This window comes from Colletotrichum lupini, chromosome 2 (genome assembly GCF_023278565.1).
Source record: "Colletotrichum lupini chromosome 2, complete sequence".
NCBI lineage: Eukaryota > Fungi > Ascomycota > Sordariomycetes > Glomerellales > Glomerellaceae > Colletotrichum > Colletotrichum lupini.
This window is the reverse complement of record NC_064675.1, coordinates 1,831,218-1,849,435: the sequence shown is the minus strand read 5'-3', so window position 1 is coordinate 1,849,435 and position 18,218 is coordinate 1,831,218. Positions and strand designations below refer to the sequence as shown.

The 18,218-nt window shown below is 31.0% G+C and overlaps 4 protein-coding genes across 4 annotated transcripts; 2 read left to right on the top strand and 2 right to left on the bottom strand.

The window, feature by feature from the left end:
• Positions 1-332: 332 nt before the first annotated feature.
• Positions 333-1,728, top strand: CLUP02_02898 (uncharacterized protein; the record flags this gene model as incomplete). The annotated part of the gene is made up of 9 exons (XM_049281926.1): positions 333-382; positions 437-464; positions 525-678; positions 746-957; positions 1,057-1,206; positions 1,232-1,321; positions 1,370-1,470; positions 1,514-1,559; positions 1,594-1,728. 9 exons carry the CDS (start codon positions 333-335, stop codon positions 1,726-1,728), a joined length of 966 nt encoding a protein of 321 aa, XP_049139069.1.
• A 42-nt stretch (positions 1,729-1,770) lies between these two features.
• CLUP02_02897 (uncharacterized protein) lies at positions 1,771-3,010 on the bottom strand (the record flags this gene model as incomplete). Its single annotated transcript, XM_049281925.1, has 6 exons — positions 1,771-1,897; positions 1,931-1,984; positions 2,079-2,480; positions 2,564-2,718; positions 2,790-2,910; positions 2,976-3,010. 6 exons carry the CDS (start codon positions 3,008-3,010, stop codon positions 1,771-1,773), a joined length of 894 nt encoding a protein of 297 aa, XP_049139068.1.
• Positions 3,011-11,074: 8,064 nt separating this feature from the next.
• CLUP02_02896 (uncharacterized protein) lies at positions 11,075-11,245 on the bottom strand (the record flags this gene model as incomplete). Its single annotated transcript, XM_049281924.1, has 1 exon — positions 11,075-11,245. A coding segment is annotated over one exon (171 nt), but the record flags the coding sequence as incomplete, so codon positions are not given.
• A 5,210-nt stretch (positions 11,246-16,455) lies between these two features.
• Positions 16,456-16,785, top strand: CLUP02_02895 (uncharacterized protein; the record flags this gene model as incomplete). The annotated part of the gene is made up of 1 exon (XM_049281923.1): positions 16,456-16,785. A coding segment is annotated over one exon (330 nt), but the record flags the coding sequence as incomplete, so codon positions are not given.
• Between the last annotated feature and the right edge of the window lie 1,433 nt (positions 16,786-18,218).

Genomic DNA, 18,218 nt, shown 5'->3' with positions numbered 1-18,218 from the left:
CACTTTCAATATCCTCCTTGCAACCATTGCAGTCTGGGTGCACGGGCCAGGGGCACTTAAGAAAACTTTGATATATAAGTGTAAGCCAGAACTAGCCGCAGCTTCGCGCGGATTTCAGACGGTAATGCAATTACGATACGTCGACATAAGTCTCGTCAAGTCGTCGGCTTAGTGAAGACATAGTGGAGCATTTATTTACAGTGCGGCCGACGATAAGGTACATTTCTGCTTACCTCCAGAGAGGCATTCGGTGCTTATTGACCGTCCAACTGTCTTTCATACTGAATTGGCTCTCTGTCCGAACGATACAGTATATATCATCTTAGTCAAATATGGTAGTCATGACTCAACGAAGAGGCCACGGTGTTCATCCGTTCCTGGCGTAAGCCATTTCTGGAGTAATCGGTTCGGATCCCTTGCCAGTACTATGTGCGAGACCACCAGAAATCGCACTGTCTAAAGGCGTCCGTGCGCTCAGACAATCAAGAGAGTTTAATCCAACAGGACATGCTTTTTGCACATAGCTGTACCCTTACCCGTGGCAAACATCGTCAAAACGATGCGTCTTGCTGGCCTCCTCGACAGCTAAGAAGCGGCTCTCAATTAGCCAGCTACCGAAAATGCTGACACATGCTCCAGTGGTTCCGATGGCCGCTATGCACATTCCAAAATGCGGAGGTCAGTTATGTCGAAATCAGATTCTCGATCAGCACAATGACGTATAGGCTCGAGATTTGAGTCGCAGCAATGGCCGTCGCGACCGGCTGGCAAACCGTATCTGTAATCACAATCCCCGAGCATCGCTACGATCAAAGCTGCGACACCCGTATCGAAATGAAAATCCGCTGTGAGAGAGGAGTAGAGAGCTGGAAGCCGGAGATCAACGTACAGGAACATCGTGCGCCGAGTTTGTTTGCCTATTGGGGTTTCCTGGAGGGCGGCCGGGAGGAGGCCATGGTAGATCGAGAGTTATGACAAGGTTTCGACATGATATCTGATACGAGAGGGCTCGGCAGCAGGATCTACTTAGAGGTCATCTGGGTTAGATCTCCCCAGCCTGCGCGGGATCCCAAGCAGCCACAGTATTTTGCACATGTCGCTTCCCCTCTCGCGAATATTCTCAGTGTTTGTGAAGCGTCAAACTGCTGTAATGGGCTTCCGCAGACCTCTGGTAACGGCGGCAGCGACTGGTTCGCAATCACAAATGTGGGGCTAGGATGGCAAACGATAGTGCGAGTGGCAGCGTGCAATCAAGAGCTACTTGAAGATATACATAATCGGCTTCTACAGTGGCCATGATCTCCTGATGCTGACCATGGTGGTTGGTACACAGCAAGAACGACTTTGAGCACAATCTGTGTGGGCCAAGTTCAGAGAGACGAAGTGTCTTGGAAAGAGGAAGCAACAGATGATCGATTTTGTCTACAGGACGCTGATAACGAACTTCTTGAAGGATATTGGAAATCTCAGGTCGGTCGTAATAAGGCATTGGAGGCATTGTGACGCTCATCAGGCCCGAAGGGTTCGCTGCGACATGGCCTGACCAACCGACGGCCGTCGTAAGATGAGGCAGTCACATCATCGTAATGGTAGATGCCGCGATGTCGAGTAGTCGAAGAGATCAAGGCGCCGGAACCGGCTGACGTGCGGCACATCGTGGAGGAGCCGAGTACCCAAGGTGACTTCCCATCTATCATGTTGCCTAACGTTTTGAATTGGCGAAAGTAGAGTGCTATCCCTTTAAGAGCTTCGGACCGAGATTGTCGGCCATCATTGGGTTCCGTCCCCGAAACTATTCCCAGCGTATGAGAGTGGCGGTATCAACGAGTCTATAGACGTCTTGATTTTTTTCACATCCTCGTTGATACGCCCGAGTCTAATACCGTAAGAAATTGTGCTACATGCCTGCAGTGGAGTCAAGGTAACTCACTGGTTGTTCGTGGCGCCAACTGTTTCTCGTTGGGATTCTTCGGCCTTTTTGAGTCTGCGGAGGCTCTTCTTCAGCCGCTCTAATTGTTCTACAATTCTTTGCCTATTTATGATTAGTACTTTGATACACCGTTTGGAACTATGCCTACATGGGCAAATCTGGCTGTACGCTAGACAGCGTGCGACTTTCGAGAGAGCTATTTTCGGCCTGTCCTAAGCTGGAGCTGAGTTGGGTTCCTATTGCATGCATCGAGGACGACTCTGTTGTTGAGTGATCCAGCTGAGCCAGTAGGCTATCAACGTCAATTGCGTCAGGTGATGCAGGCGATTGTCGCAGACCTGTAACGGCGGACTGAGCATTCATGCTTGCTGAGCTATTGCGGAGATATTGAGAGCCACGCTGGGCAGACTCTGACGAGACCTTAGCTGACTTCGAAGAGCCTGCGGCAGTGGGTTGTTGATAGGCAAGGTTGATTTCATGTGACAAGTGACCCGGTGGCCTACACGATGGCTGGGCCGGTAGCTGGGACATGCCCGTCTGAAGCAGAGAACTGAAAGTGCAAGAGAAGTCTCGACGGCAGCAATGAGTGCAGGTGAGTGCCGATGAACGAGGTGATGGTCGAAAACGTCAGACAGCGCAATGGCATTTATAGTCATCGAGTCGCAATAGACCTGGACTCGTCCAGCCCATGTTCGCCGTTGGCACAAGCCGAGTGATGGGACGGCATGGCTCCTCGTCTTTGCGTTCGCAGTCGGGTGATAATCATCGCGCTCAGTAGAGATAAAAGACTGTTGGTCGTGTCATCGGTGGCCTAAGCGATGTTCCGGTCTTGCTCTAGTTCTGGTGGTCTCGCGGTTACCCCCTGTCGCCGAAGCGGAACGACGGATTTGTAGATCGTAATCGCCGTGCAGTCGTTTTCCACTCGGCCAAATCGAGAGGATCGTGTCTGTTTCCTGATAGCTTGCACGTCTCCAACATATCTCGAGGTATGCATGCAGGCACTACGCTGCCATGTTGGAAGCAAAGTACGGCACGTTGAACCAACATCGCCGCAATGTTGGACATGGTTCTTGAACGCATTATGAGGCATACGGCCTCGGACGTGTCAGAGCAGCGGAGTGCGTGCGAAATGAGCGAGCTTGGTTCGGCAGGGGAAAACTTCCGACTAGACTTAGTATCATAGCCCACGACTCGAGGAACTGTTTATAGCGGTAATCTTGCCGTCTAGGGATAAGTGCGAAAACGATTACGAAGCTCGATAATTAGTCTAAGGGCGTCTAGCTCTAGAGCTAGACTTTAGTAACTAGGTTTATAGCGCACTTAAATCCACTTTTAATAGCTCGCTAAACTAATAATATTAGACTATTTCTCTATTAGTTTAGATTGATAATAATATTTCTAAAGAACGTAAATAAAATACTAAAAAAAAGACTCGGCCGCTATAAAATTAATAAACGTATTACTTATTATAATAATAGCTCGAGACTAAATTAAAAAGCGTAGGTAAAGATAATATAGTAGTTAAGGAACTTCTATACGTTACCCTTATTAACCCCGGTTTCTAAGAACCCCGATCGATAGGCTCTTATTATAGCGACTAGCCCGTGCTATTCTCGATCCTTATGATAGCCTACTTTATAAAATCTTCTAAACTAGACTATAATTAGCTAAATTAAGCGAGTTTAACGGCCTAACTTATCGTCGGCCTTAATTACGTTTGGTTTAGCTATAGAGAACTAGCGGGGTAGAGTAGGCGGGTAGAGGGTGTTACGTCCGGGCTTATATATTTATAGTATTTTATTAATCCGCCTTACCCTATTAATATTATACGTAAGTAGAATAAAAAAGATATAGCCTATTACTATTTTATTATACGGATCGTATAAGTATAAGTAATATTTATAAGAGACGTAATACTAAGTATTTTACTTAACGCACTTTTATAATAGCTTTTATACGCTTTTAAATATACTCTCTAACCCCTAGTAGCGTTTAGCGTTATATTAAGGATAAGAATATCGTTAATAATCCTTAGAAACTAACGCCGTTAATAAATTACTATTATAGCTAGAGGGTAATAACCACTTCTTTCTCTCTATTTAAACTAATAAAGGCACCTACTCCGTTATATATAATAAAAGATATTACTTACGAGCTAAAAAGGGGGGAGGTTTTTATTTTATTATAAAAAGCTATATAAAAGCGTACGTATTAAAATTTCGGTTTAGAACTACTTCTATACTAGCTATTTTTCTTTAATAAACGTCGTTAGACTAGTTTCTTATATTTATGCAAATTAAACCTCTTTTTTATATATATATATAGTTAACTTTTATAATCTACCGTTCTTATATTATTAAATCTTTTAAAGGCTTTTATATATTTATAACGCCCTTCTCTATAACGCCCTTTTTTATTATACCCTTCTCTACTATACCCTTTTTTACTATTTAAAGGCCCGTGCCCCTAGCGGCTTATAGTTATTAAAGCCGTTCTTCTCTTATAATAGCGACCTTATACTACTAATATAGCTTACTAAATATAATAATTATTAAAAACTATAGCCCGGACCGGCTTTTTGTAAACTTTTTAACTTATAAAACGGCCCTATGCGGACTACGCTAACCCCGCTACTTAAGTAACTAGCCCCGCTATAATATACCCTATATTATAAAATAAATTAATTTTATTATATACTTTTATAATAATCTTTACTTATTATAAAAAACTATAAAGGAGTAGTTTACCGTCGTCTTCCCTAAAAATATTAATCGGGGCTATAGGTAACGGGTACTAGGCCTCTAAAGTATTTATTATTATTAAAATAATTAGTTTTTTAAATAGGATAGTAATAGCTTCTTAATACTTAATTTAATTAATAGCTTTTTTATTTTTAAAAGACGTTATTAAGGACGAGGTAAGAAAACGACCGGCTTAAATAGTCTACTTATTACGTATCCCGAGCGGGCTATTAATTATACTTAGGTCTTAGTTAAGTATAAGATATAGTATAGTATTAGTTATACGTATTTTCTTTTTTTAGTTCTTTTCCCCCCCCTTTTATCCCCCCTCCCCCTACTCTAAAATCCTAGTTTAAATACGGTTTCTATTATAAAACTAAAGTCTAATATAAATAAGTATATAAGCTATAAAAATAAGAAAACTTCGCTTTACTTATAATTATTATTAGCTCTATTATCTTTTTTTAAATTTTATAAAAAGTATTATCCCTTAGTTATAATATAATAAAGGCTTTTTATAAAGAAATATAAACTTAAGCCTAAACGATTTTTATTTATAAATAACGTCTAAATAAATAACTTTATAATTACTTAGACTATATAGTAAATAAATAATATATCCTATTTAAAATATAAACTTAGTACTACCTATTTTTAGTTATTTTATATTAAATTATAATATAAATATATACTACTTACTTAGCGGTATTCTTTACTAAGTACTATCCCTAAAGCCTTATTAAAGGCGTATTATTTTTATGTTAATTAATACTAAGTCGGGTCTATTTACCTTATTAACGGCCTAAGGACGCGGGACCCCGATATTATAAATACGCTATTAATAGTTTACTTATTTATAATACGTTAATTTCTATAATAATAAGGGTTATCCTAGCTTAGTTAAGTATTCTTAGAGCTAGGAGTCCGTAATGGGGAGAGATGTTTTATTTTTAATACGAGACGGGATAACGAAAATATTAAAAGCTCTCGAAATACTTTACTTTACTTATTCTATTCGAAGTAGTTTATTTAGTAATATAAAATTTAATTCTTTATTTTTTTATTTTAAGGCCGTCTATCCTTACTTAGTACCGCTAGGTATAATACTTATTTTTACTTTTTTTATTAAGCTTAGGGGTAGTAGTATTACGTACGCACATACTAACTAACTAATACCCGCCCTTAATAAGAAGGCGACGATATATATAGGCTATTATGGATTTTATAAATATAAGCTTATATTATAAAAAGGATACGACGTTTAGGTTATTTAATAAGATTAACGCCCTACTTTATATTTATATTAGAGCGATTATAAAAATTAATTATATTAGGACGCCTTTTTAACTCGGGCCCCGACGTCTTTTACTTTTTTACTATAGCTTTTTTATATACGTAGTTTAATCTTAGCGTAATAAAACGGGGCTAGCTTAATAATAAATAAGGTTTATATAGTAGCTATAAATACGCTAGGCCCGTACTAATACTAAATAAGCTTAGGCTATTTTTTATTAGCTAATTTATTAATTATATATACTTTAGCTCCGAGTTAATAATACGTATACTTTATTAGTAATTTAGTACGATATATAAACTAAGGGAAAGGGTAAAATATATTACTTCGTTCTAACGATAATCGCTTAGGACGCTAAAGCATAGTTCCCTTTTATAATTAAATAATTAAACGGTCTTAATAAATTAGTAATAAATATAACGGGTACGCTCGAGGTCGGGTTTTATATTTTAAAACGTAATTATAGTATAACGCTACTAGCGCGTCGTACTATATTAAAAATAAAAGCGTTACCGTAATAATATAGAACTTACTTATAATATATATACTAGTTTTTTATTATTATAAATAATCGCCCGTTATTTTAAATACCCTCGATCTTTTTTATTTAAATTAATATTATATTTCCCCCTTAGTAACGGCCTTAGCGACTTAGTTAATTATAACGTTTATAATAAATATAATAAAATCCGGTTCGGTATTATAAAGTTAACTTAACGATATAAGCGGTCCGGGCTTTATAATAGTATAGAGGGCCTTTTTATAAAATCTAAAGCTGATAAGAAATAGACCTCTTAAAACTATAAGTAGACTAGGCGTTAATAAGTCTAGACGATTTTACTATTTCGTAGAACTATAACTAGTACGAGGTTTAAACTAAGGTATATATAACTACCTAAAGACTTTAACTTAGTATAAAGTAAATAAGAAGCTAATATATCTAGCCCCCCGTCTTTAATAGGGGTTTTATAATAAGTTATTAATTAGCTAGATTATACTATTATAGTAATTAACACCGCTATTAATAATATAAAAAAGAAAGACGCGAGGTAGCTTAAAATAATTAAATAGTTATAAATAGATCTATTCTATTTTCTTAGTATAGGGGACTAATATAGTACGAAAGGTAAATAACGTAAATTAAAAAGTAAACGGTCTTATTATAATAATAAAAGCTACTACCGCCCTAACGACGCCCTAGAATAGAATTGCGGGATCGAGTTAACGATTATAATAATAATATACGTCTAGCTCTAGGTACTTTAGTTTATATATATTAAACTAAGATACGGCGTTTTTATATAAATATTAGGCCGGGTATATACCTATTTTTAAATAAATCGTCCGGTTTCTTTATTTAATTAATTAGTATATTAAATCTAATAGGGTCGGGTGTTATAATATAAGTAATTTCTTTTTTTCCCCCTTATACTCTCTTATAACCCGCTTTTTTTATAATTCGTATATATAAAATATAAATAAAATATCGTTAACGACGTTTCCTAATTATATAGGGGTTTAGGACTTATAAATAATAAGGTTTTATATTATTACCGTACTATTAGGTCGAAGTAGGGGCATAAGCGCCCTTTATAAAGTTTTCGTTAGCTTATAATAATAAAAAAGGAAATAAATCCGTAAACGAGGGTCCGCCTGAATCCTTTAGTACCTTATAATCCTAGTAAGGACCCTAGTTTACTTATTAAACCTAAAAAAGGTATAGGGCCGCGGGGGCTAGCTATTTTTAAATATTTATTAAAAAAAGTAGAATATCCGTTTTTTAAGGACTAAGCTAGGAACGTATCTCCTTTAGATATAATAACTAATTAATATATATAGCTAAGGCTAAATAGTAATATAAGAGTTAGTACTATATTAAGATATAAGTATCCTAAAGAGGTAAGTATTTTTAAAAAGTAAGTATTATATAGTAATATCTAGGGTATCGTATATATTAAGTATTATATACCGTTCTTTTATAATTATAATAATACTATTTTAATAATATAATAAACGGCCCTAATCTAAAGGGTAAGATATATATATTAAGGATCGCTTAGAATCCTTAGTATATTCGCTCCCTATTTAAAACCGGGTCTAAGCCCTAGGAAATAAACGGCCTACGGATACCTTAATACTTAGCTTAGAGTAAATATGCTTATATAAAGAAGCCCCGCTTATTTTATTATACTAGCTTACTAATAGTATATAAGTATAAAGTTTATTAGTTCGTCGACTTTACGAGGTACGATTAGGGATAACTAAAGTATATATAGTGCTAGCTTCGTATACTATGCTTAAATAATTAACCTATTTATTAATTAAGCTATTTTATAATTCGTAAACCGCGGCTTTATTAGAAGTCGACGTCCTTATTTTAGGAAATAATTACTTATTATTTTATATTCTTATAGTACTTTATTTTATAATTTTAGCTTATTTTTAACTATTTAAGGGATAGCGTAACTTATACTGCATAATCGTTTAGAATAACGACTATTATTAAAAACCTATTAAAATACTTAAATTATAATAAATACTAATTAAGTCGTTTATTACCCTCGCGGAGTATCTCTTAATAATAGCTAAAGCTATTAGTATATAATAATAAACCTTAATCTACTTTAAGAAGTAAAGAGTTGTTATTAATAAGAATTTAACTATAGCTAATTATAGTATAATATTCTCTTCCTTTTAGGGAATCCTATACTAGCTAATATAGAATTATACTATTTTAATAATCCTAAACCTCGCTAATTCTAAACCTCGCTAATTTAAAGTTCTTACGTTCGATACTAGCTCGTTATAGCTAAATTATACGTATTAATAATATCTCGAGCTTCTAATCTTCCTTTTTAAAATACGTATAGTAATATATAGAGTATTAACTATACTATAAAAGAAAATAATAAGCTAAAATATAGTTATAATATAAAAAAGCTACGAACGTAAAGTATATATAATAAAAAAATATCTAAATAAAGGGAGGTTATTTTTAATAGAGGTACTAGACTTAGAAATAGGCTTAGTAAGAATAGTTATAAGAATAGTAAGCGTAACTAAGAAAATAATAAAACGGGCCCGTTAAAAAGTATAATAATTAAAATAACGAAATTATTAAGTATATTTAAAATATAATTAAAATATACTACTCTAGCCTCTAAGAATATAAAACACACCCTAGACTTATAATACTATATAATAATAGCTAACGGAACTTAGTAAATTTATTTTTTAACTATCTAAACTAATCCTTAAGTATTATATACGTAGGTACTATAGGGTATTGTTTTTAGCTTAGAAGTAGCTCGGCCTAGGCTATAATAAATAATTAAAATTATAAATAGGGGGGGGGGGTTATTTATAATTAATTAATATAGGGCTAGGGCGAATTGAACTCTAATAAGCTATTTTTTATTAAATCTATATTAAACTTAGGACTAGATCGGGCTTTAGATTAAGAACCGCTTTAAGTAAAGTAATAAGGAATAAAAGCGAAGTAGTAGTTCCGGAATAGTACTTAAAAGCTATTTCTAACTATTATAATACTAAAAGAAATTATCTTATTAAATTAAGTAAAAATATAAATATTAATAAATTTAGAGACCGCTTTATACTAATTTTTAATTTATATATATAAACGCTACTACGTTACCGTCCTAAAAAAACTTTACTAAAGCCTTAGTAAACTTAGTAATATAAACGTTTTCTAAGAAATAATACTAAATCGGAGCGATAATAACTAGCGGTTTATTATTAAAAACTAAAATTAAGGCCCGAGAAAAAAAGGTAAAAAATAAGGTCCGAAAGTCTAATATTAATATATAGGGCAAGGCGCTTTAATTAAGTAAATTTACTAATATATTTTTAGTTATTATTTATTATAACCTAATATATCGGTAGCTTAACGGGGCTATTTACGTACTAAAAAGCTAAGACGTCCTTAACGTAAATATATTTATAAATAGTAATAAAAAACTACCCTTAAGGATAATAAGTAAACGCTAATACGTAACCGTACTAATTTACTTAGATTCTAAATAAATCGCTTAGTAATAATTAATAATACGGCCCGTAGCGCGCGCAAACGTACTATTACCCCCTATAGGATATAAAAATAAATAACGTCTCTATTTATAAAAAAGCGGTAATAAGAATTAATAATATTAATCTCGACGCTATTACGGAGATAAATACCCCTTAGAATAATAATAACGACGGTAATAGTACTCTTTATACTAATACTTTACTAATTAGTTATAGTAAGAATCTATAAGTAACTAAAAATATTAATATTAAAAAGTAGCTTTACTAACGTTTACTTAATAGTCCGGCCCTTTAGGGTACGAGCGGACGTATTATAAAATAAGAAATACTTATTAATATTATTATTAATAGTACTAGGGAGGTCGATATATTAGGGGATATATAGGATATTAGTATATATAATCTCTTTAATAGCGCGGTTAGAAATAAAGTATAGAACGGGTAGTCTAGTAATATTTTAAAATAAGAGATAGTAAATTTATAATACGTAGTAGCGCCGACTTTATAACTAACGTACCTAGGCTTATTTAGATTATAAAAAGTAAAACTATAATAAGTTTTATAATAAATATCTCTATATATACGGCTCGCCTCCCGCTTATAATAATTACTACCGTATTAAGTACTTAATTAAGATAAATAAAAAGGTTTATTATAATAAGACTATAAGTAATAAGACTTATTTTTATTATTTATTAGCCCCCGTTAAGTACTATATTAAATAGATCTTTATTATTAAAGAGTAGGCCTTATACTAGGACTATAGTATTATAATAGTATTTTTTAAATATAATCTCTCTCGTACTAAGGGGCGATTAAATAAGTTTATAAGTATATAAATACGCTTTAAAAAAGGCTCTTAAAAAAGGTGTTACCGAAGCGATTAAGATATAGCCGTTAAGAATTAAATAGTATTAGTTTCGAAGTTATGCTTCTTAGGCTTTTAGCACTATAAAGTAGCGCGCTTTAACTAATTATTTAAAATAATACCGCCTTCTTATACCCCGTCTCGGGTCGGGGGCTACGGACGACGACTTATATATAACGCTAATAATCCGCTCTTTATTTAATATATTTTAATAGCTTAGTAGCCCTTAGTATTTTTAAATAGCCCGTTATATTAATATATATAAAGTAGTAATATAAGTTATGCCCGATCTTAATTATACCCGCGTTTTTAAAGTCGTTAGTTGAAGTAAGCTCGGTCTCCTTATTATAGCGTATATAATAGAGCTATTTAATTATTAATTTAAATATATCGAAAATTAATAAATAAAAATCTATTACGTATTAAATCTTTTAGTAGCGGATATTAGGATAAATAAGGCGGGGTTTACTTACGGGCTTATATATTTTATAAATACGTAGGTTTTATAATTTAGGTATAGCTATTATTATTAACTAGTCCTAACTACGATTACTTATGCTTACGTTTTCTAATTAAATGTTCCTTGCGGGTAGAGAGATTAGTAATACGTATTATTTTACTTAGTAATACCTATAGCTACTTCTATCCGCTATATCGGGCTCCCTCTAAACTCCCTCTAAACTCCCTTTACTATATTCGTAAATATATATATATAATTATTATTATTAAATATAGTAGTATAGATAGGGAGCATTCTAAGAAGCTCCTAGGGTGTTTTTAACGTAAGGGACGTACCCGGATAGTTTATAAACGCCCTTAATAGGGTCGGGCAAAGTCCTATTATAAGTTAAAATTGGGCTTAGAGTATAGGCTTAGAGTATAACTATTTATTATTTAAAAGTAGTTGGGTATCGAAATTATTAGAGCGGGCGGGCATGCCCGTTAGAGAAACTACGGTATTTTACTTAATAATCCGTTAGTAAGAAACTAGCTTAACGGTTATAATTAATTATCCTAAGCCTTTAGGTCCGCATTAGTCCCTTAGATCTAATTATATATTTTTAAATATATTATAAAACTGTATAATACGAGTATAATATAGCTATAACTGTATTTAGATTTTAATATTAAATTTACTTCGTAGCTTTTCTAAATCCGCCCGCTTATTAAAGCGAGCTCGTACTAACTACTACGTTTATAATCCCTATTTATACTATTTCTCCTATTTTAAATATTTCTAAAAGCTTTTTAAATTTATTAATATCCGTTAAGCTATAAAGCGTAGCGTAAACGGCTAGTTCTTATCAATACTACGAGGATAGAAAGGATAAACTAGCGAGCTATGCTATATAACCTTTATTATATTACCCTTAGCTCCTTTAACGCCCTAGTAGCTAGCTATGCTAATCTAGCTAGTATTTAGTATATAATAAATCTAAATTTCTATTATAACTACGTAAGTATCTTAATACGAGCTTAATATAATACTTATAAGCTACTACTTAACTAACGATACGCACTTTTAGTCGTTTATAACCGAAATTCCTTATTATTAATAGTACTATAGGGCTATATATATACGAGAGTAGCCTTAAAGGGGGTTTTTAATTATTATATAAGAACCTATAGTAATAGCTATTACGATAAGATAGTATCGTTATAAATAGGAACTAAATATAGGAGCTTCGAAGGTATAATTATATATTAAAAATAGCGAGTATCGTCCTATTTCTAATTATAAAAGAAATTTATAAGCTACTAGAGCTTAACTAAGTAATTACTTAATATTTAGTAAGCGATATTTACTATCCTAAGTACTCGCGCGCTATTATAATCTATTATATAAAGTTACGTTTTTATATTAGCTCTATTATTAATAAGGATAGGTTCCTAAGTAGTACTACGAAGAGGTTATAGAGTCCGAATTTCGCCGCTTATATCGCTCGAAAAAAAGTATTTTAATAATATTATTAAATTAATTATTAATGGAAAATAAAGGAAATATAGAACCGATACCCAGTAACGTCGAGAATATATATTTAACGGGATATAAAGGAGATATAGAACCGATGCCCGGTAATATTAAGAACGATTATTAACGGGATATAAAGGAGATATAGAATATAAAACCGCTACTTAGTAACGTTAAGAATATCTATTTAACGGGATATAAAGGAAATATAGAACCGATACTTAGTAACGTTAAGAATATATATTCGACGGGATATAAAAGAGATATAGAACCGCTATTTAGTAATATCGAGAATATTCGTTCGACGGGATATAAAAGAGATATAGAATATAAAACCGCTACCTAGTAACGTTAAGAATGTCTATTCGATAGGATATAAAGGAAATAGATATAGAACCGCTACCTAATAACGTTAAAATAATTATGAACGGGATATAAAAAAAACGTAGAACCGATACTTAGTAACGTTAAGAATATTTATTTAATAGGATATGAAAGAGATATAGAACCGCTACTTAGTAACGTTAAAATAATTATTAATGAGATATAAAGGAAATATAAAAAAACCGTTACTTAGTATTATTAAAAGTTTATTAATAATATTATTATATAATAATATTAATATACGGTTAATAGTATCTTAGTAATAGGGTAGGGCTAGAAACTTAATTTACTAAGAAAACTCCTAAATTTAATTAAAAAGAGACCTCCCTATTTATATTTATATCGACCTCGTCTTATTTACTCTAAGTTTATAATTTAAAATAAGGGAGGTTTATTCGTTATATAATAATATTAAGGCCTTATTATTTACTTTTTAAAAAAATAAATATTTCTATTTTTTAAATAATTACTTAGTAAGCGTTATAATAGGGGTTAATAAAAAATATTATACTTACGGCTTTTAAATAAATAAACGGCTAGTAGTTAGCTTTTAATAATTAAGGTTTAGACTAGGTCTAGACTAAGTAATAAAAATATAAAGTAACCGGGGTACTAGATCTAGATTAATAAATAGAGATTAAAAGTTAGAAATTAATAAAAAATATAAGAAACGGAAGAGGCTTAGTAAATAGTTTCTAGCCCGGGGTAGGGCGTATATTAAGGATCTATACTTTTTTTAAATAGGGCCCGATCTAATACTTATATTTAACGGGACTATTTAATAATAAAATATTCTTTAAATATAATTATTTACTTTACTTTTTTAATAAGCTACCCTAACTTTTAACGTTTAGAATAATTATATTAATAGAACTAACGACTTTTATTTAGTTTTTTTAAGTATTAATTAAGGTTACTTATAGTACTTTACTTTAACTATTATTATATCGAGTCGCCGTCCTTATTTTAAATTTACTATTCGTAAACTAGTTAGCTTATAAACTTCCTATTTTAAGGCTAAGAAGAGTATACTTAGGAATAAAAAAGGGCCTTATAATAGTATTTAAAAAGGTAGATCTAGTATAATGGCGGGTATATTTTTACTTACTGCGTGCCTTAAGTCTATATATATAGTCTTAATTAGTAACTTATTAATTAACTTTTAATACGTAACTATAAAAACGGTATTAGTTATAATAGTATTAGCTTAAATAATATTATAAAAGTAGTTATAAGACTAGGTAAGCTAGTATCTTAGCTTGGCGTAGTATAAATAAGTATTAAATTCTATACTATATATAGTAATATATATATATTACTTCCTCTTTTATAAATATTAATAATATTTAAGAAGCTAAAAGTTGCTATAATAGACCCCTATAAACCTCTGGTAATGGCTGTAGCGACTTATTTATAAGTAAAATGTGGGGTCGGGATTATTAGATATAGTGCGAGTAATAGTACGTATCTAAGAGCTATTTAAAAGTATTTATAACCGGCTTTTATAGTTATTATTCTCTTATTATTAATTATAGTAATATATATATAGTAAGGCTAACTTTCGGCGCAGCTTATATACGTTAAGTTTAAAAAGATAAAGTATATTACTAAGAGGAAGTAATATATAATTAATACTATACTATAGGAAATAGTTAAAATGCGTCTATCCGAAGACCTTATAATAGGAGGGGCCCCAGAACATAATATAATATATAGTACTATTTAATACTAGATTATATTTAATTATATAATATAAGAAATATCGTATTCTTATTTAGGTTTTAGATCTTTTGTTCTTAATTAACTAAGGAAGCTTATAATAGGGATATACTGTATAAACGATAACGGAAAACCTATTCTTAGTTTTACTAACTCCTAATAATAGCGTTATGCGTTCTACTTTTATAAATTTATTATAGAAAGTGCGTCGGCTACTACTATCGTAAGTAAACGGTCGTATTTTTATATAGCGGATTATCCTTACTTAATAGCTAGGTATATAGAGCTTATTATTACTATACTTTCTTCCCGTAACTACTACGTATTAAAGCTATATTATTAGACGCCTATAATAAAGAAGATATAGCTTAATTAGTAATAATGCGGCCCTCTCCCTCTTAATTAATTAATAATAGTATTATTTGCTATATATTTGCGGCTATTTTAAGGATTTTTAATTATAAAATAAGTTCTTACTTAGGGCCTATATAACCTCAAATAGTATACTCTATAACGGCTCGTAGCTAATCCGTAGCTAGCTATTAAAGTTTATAATAGTATTTAACGGATCTTATAATACTTATAGTTAGCGTTATAGGCTAGAGTACTAGGGTAAATACTAGTCGTAGTAAAAAAATAGGAGAAGAATAGAGATAATATATATATTACGGCCTATACTATTTTTTATAGCTTTTAAACTAGTTTTAAAATATATATATAATATATATTATATAATAAAGGCGAGCTATAACTATAAGTAAATCGAGATAAAATAAAAATAGGATCTTGCGGTTACTTTTTGGCCGTATTTAAAAATAGAGCTAATAGTTACTCTATACTTAGTATAACTACTATTTTAATTTAGGTATAGAGTGGTATATAAGCTAATAAGCTAAAGTTAAATTTATAAACTAACGTAATAAGGACCGTTTTATAACGTATACTATACCCTCCTTGTTTAAATAATAAGATTATAATAATTAACGAGGGCTAAATAGTGAGTAACTAATATAAAAAGCGAGTTTATTTCGTAGAATATAAAAATACTTAAAATAACCGCTACTAGACTTAAAATTAAGTTATTTTTTTAAGTTTCCTTTCGCACGTATCCTTATTATTAAGCTAGTCCCTAGCTACGTTATGCCTTTTTTTTTAATATTATTTTAAATATTAGCTCCTTTATTATAAACTTCGATACGTCGTTTTTAATTAACGAAGTCTAGGATATAAGAAGGGATAGTTATTACGAGCTATTAGTTATAAATATTTTATTATATTATAAACGAGCTAAGGCTTTTTATTTAAACCGAGGTATACGTCGATAATATATATATTATATAACTAAACTTTATTATATTAATATTACTTAGGCCTTATAGTTAATAATATTACTAAGCTAACCCTAAGGTTTTAGGATTTCTATTTTAATTATACGTTCTTTTTTATATCTATCGTATATTAATTATATTTAATTACTACTTATTAACTATTTTTTCTTAAGATATAATAGCTTTTATTATCGTAACGATTTATTTTAACTTATATATTAAAACGATTACTAAATTCTTATATAAGCGACCTAACTTTATAGCTACCCTTAAGGAACTTCTCGCTTTTAAAATTTATAAAGAATTTATATTAATAAAAGTCGGCTATAGCCTCGACGCTCGTAATTTAGAAATAATTATAACGATAAAAGCCGATAGGTCTTTTACCCTAAATATATTAAATATAAGCGTAGCTAAAGCTATATTACTATCCTCGCTACTAGCTAATATAGCTCGTATTATTATTATTTTCGCTCGGCTTATTATAAATAACGATAACTAAAGGATAAAGCCCTTTATTATACGGATTAATAATATAAGAAATATATATATTAGTATTATATTATATATACTCCCTATGCGGCCTAGGACTAAGCCGCTAGACTACTTTATTATAACGTTTTATAACATAAAGCTTTAGCCTAAAGCACTTTTAAGATTAGCATTACGAAGTAATAATAAGTAAAAGGAGTTTTTTATTTATATTTAAAGAGTATCCGTTAGTACGCTCTTACTCTTTATTATAAGGGTATTTATTATCCGAGTTACGGGCTATATTACTACCCTATATAGCTAGTATTATCTAGTTAGAGATAAAAATAGACTACTTATTATATAGTTTAGTATATAGTAAAGACCGATTTTAGAAGCCTTAGTATATAAAGAAGTTTTATATATATATACTAAGTAGAGCATTAGTAAGTTTATAAACTAAAACTATAATATAGATATATGCCAAAGGATCGCTACTATTTTTAAAGTTTTAATTATATAATCGTCTCGTTTATTTTATAAACTAATAAAGCGATATAGTTAATAGGGCTTATATATATATAATTAAATAACCGAACTCGTATTAATTTTCTAAAAAAACTCTATAACTAAGGGTAATACTCTTATTATAAATATTTATAGGTCTTTTTTATATACGAGCTTAGATATAAGTCTTAATACTTTATAAATCTCGCTTTAAAACTCTTTATAAATAAATATAGCCTTCTATAACTAACTAATTTAATAAGATCTCTTATTATATATAAAGCTAAGATAATTAAAGAGGTTATAAAAAATAAAAACCTTATACTTAGTAACTCTAATAGCTTAAGGGGTATGACTTATAATAATAGCGTTCTTTTTTAATATAAAATAATAATAAAGGTTATTAAATAGCGTATAGCTTACGAAGTAGCCCGGGCGTAAAATAATATCGTATTTAAAGTACTTAATATATTTAAAAAGTCTTATATTTAAAAAGATCTATTTTAGTTTATTAAATATAGTTATAGTACTTAATTTATATTATAGGATAATAAGAATAGGGTATACTTTAATTTATTACCCCTCTTACTTATATTAATAAAAAGGGCTAATACTAAAGACTATATTACGGCGCTATTAATTAAAAAGGGAGATATAAAAGACTTTATTAAGACCCTACCGGTTTTTAGGGCTTATACGGACGATATAATAATAGAGCAGGCCCTAAAGTCTAGACTTAAATATAAAAATAATCTAAATACTTTAGTTTTATTATTTATATCTATTTTTTTAATATATCTTAAAGTTATATATTACTATAAAAATGGGTACGAGGGTAGGACGGTTTATATAGTTAAGTTTAATAATATAAGTTTAGTATTTTTTTTTTTTATAAGGCATAATATAACGCCCCGCGAGAGGTATATTAATAGTATAGAACTTACTTATAGTCCTAGC